The 914-nt window shown below is 55.6% G+C and overlaps 1 protein-coding gene across 1 annotated transcript in view; it reads left to right on the plus strand.

The window, feature by feature from the left end:
• Nucleotides 1–46: 46 nt before the first annotated feature.
• The window catches only part of LOC109924240 (vacuolar protein sorting-associated protein 45-like), a 36,733-nt gene continuing 35,865 nt past the window's right edge, over nucleotides 47–914 (plus strand). The window contains exons 1-2 of the mRNA XM_048620322.1: nucleotides 47–256; nucleotides 341–454. Coding sequence (XP_048476279.1) covers nucleotides 47–256; nucleotides 341–454 — 324 coding nt within the window. The remainder of the gene's footprint in view (nucleotides 257–340; nucleotides 455–914) is intronic.

The raw sequence follows: 914 nt of genomic DNA on the forward strand, positions 1-914 counted from the left end.
GGCGGGTACCGGGGGACGCCACGTCAATACCGGCGGGTACCGGGGGATGCCACGTCAATACCGGCGGGTACCGGGAGAATTCAGTGCCAAAAGTTATGCGGAGTGCTGTCTTGTTTTGCAGTGGACGTACCAGGCCATGGTTCATGAGCTCCTGGGAATCAACAACAATCGAATTGATCTTTCCCGTGTGCCTGGAATCAGCAGGGACCTGAAGGAAGTGGTGCTCTCTGCTGAGAATGATGAATTCTATGCAAATGTAAGACTGGGCTAAAAGGTTTTGTATTCTCCTCGGAGGAGTTTTTGTGTTCCTGTCACTCTCCTAACCACTCCTGTCTTACAGAACATGTACCTCAACTTCGGTGAAATCGGCACCAACATCAGGAACCTGATGGAGGATTTTCAGAAAAAGAAACCAAAGGGCCAACAGAAACTGGAGTCCATTGCAGACATGAAGGTAAATGGGAGTGGCTGAGGGAGAACCACTTTAACAAGGAGCAGAGAATGGGGAGCAGGGTTAATGGAGGGTGGGGAATGGGGGAGCAGGGTTAACGGAGGGTGGGGAATGGGGAGCAGGGTTAACGGAGGGTGGGGAATGGGGAGCAGGGTTAACGGAGGGTGGGGAATGGGGGAGCAGGGTTAACGGAGGGTGGGGAATGGGGAGCACGGTTAACGGAGGATGGGGAATGGGGAGCAGGGTTAACGGAGGATGGGGAATGGGGAGCAGGGTTAACGGAGGGTGGGGAATGGGGGAGCAGGGTTAACGGAGGGTGGGGAATGGGGGAGCAGGGTTAACGGAGGGTGGGGAATGGGGAGCACGGTTAACGGAGGATGGGGAATGGGGAGCAGGGTTAACGGAGGATGGGGAATGGGGAGCAGGGTTAACGGAGGGTGGGGAATGGGGGAGCAGGGTTAAC

This window comes from Rhincodon typus, chromosome 46 (assembly GCF_021869965.1).
Source record: "Rhincodon typus isolate 14 chromosome 46, sRhiTyp1.1, whole genome shotgun sequence".
Classification (NCBI taxonomy): domain Eukaryota; kingdom Metazoa; phylum Chordata; class Chondrichthyes; order Orectolobiformes; family Rhincodontidae; genus Rhincodon; species Rhincodon typus.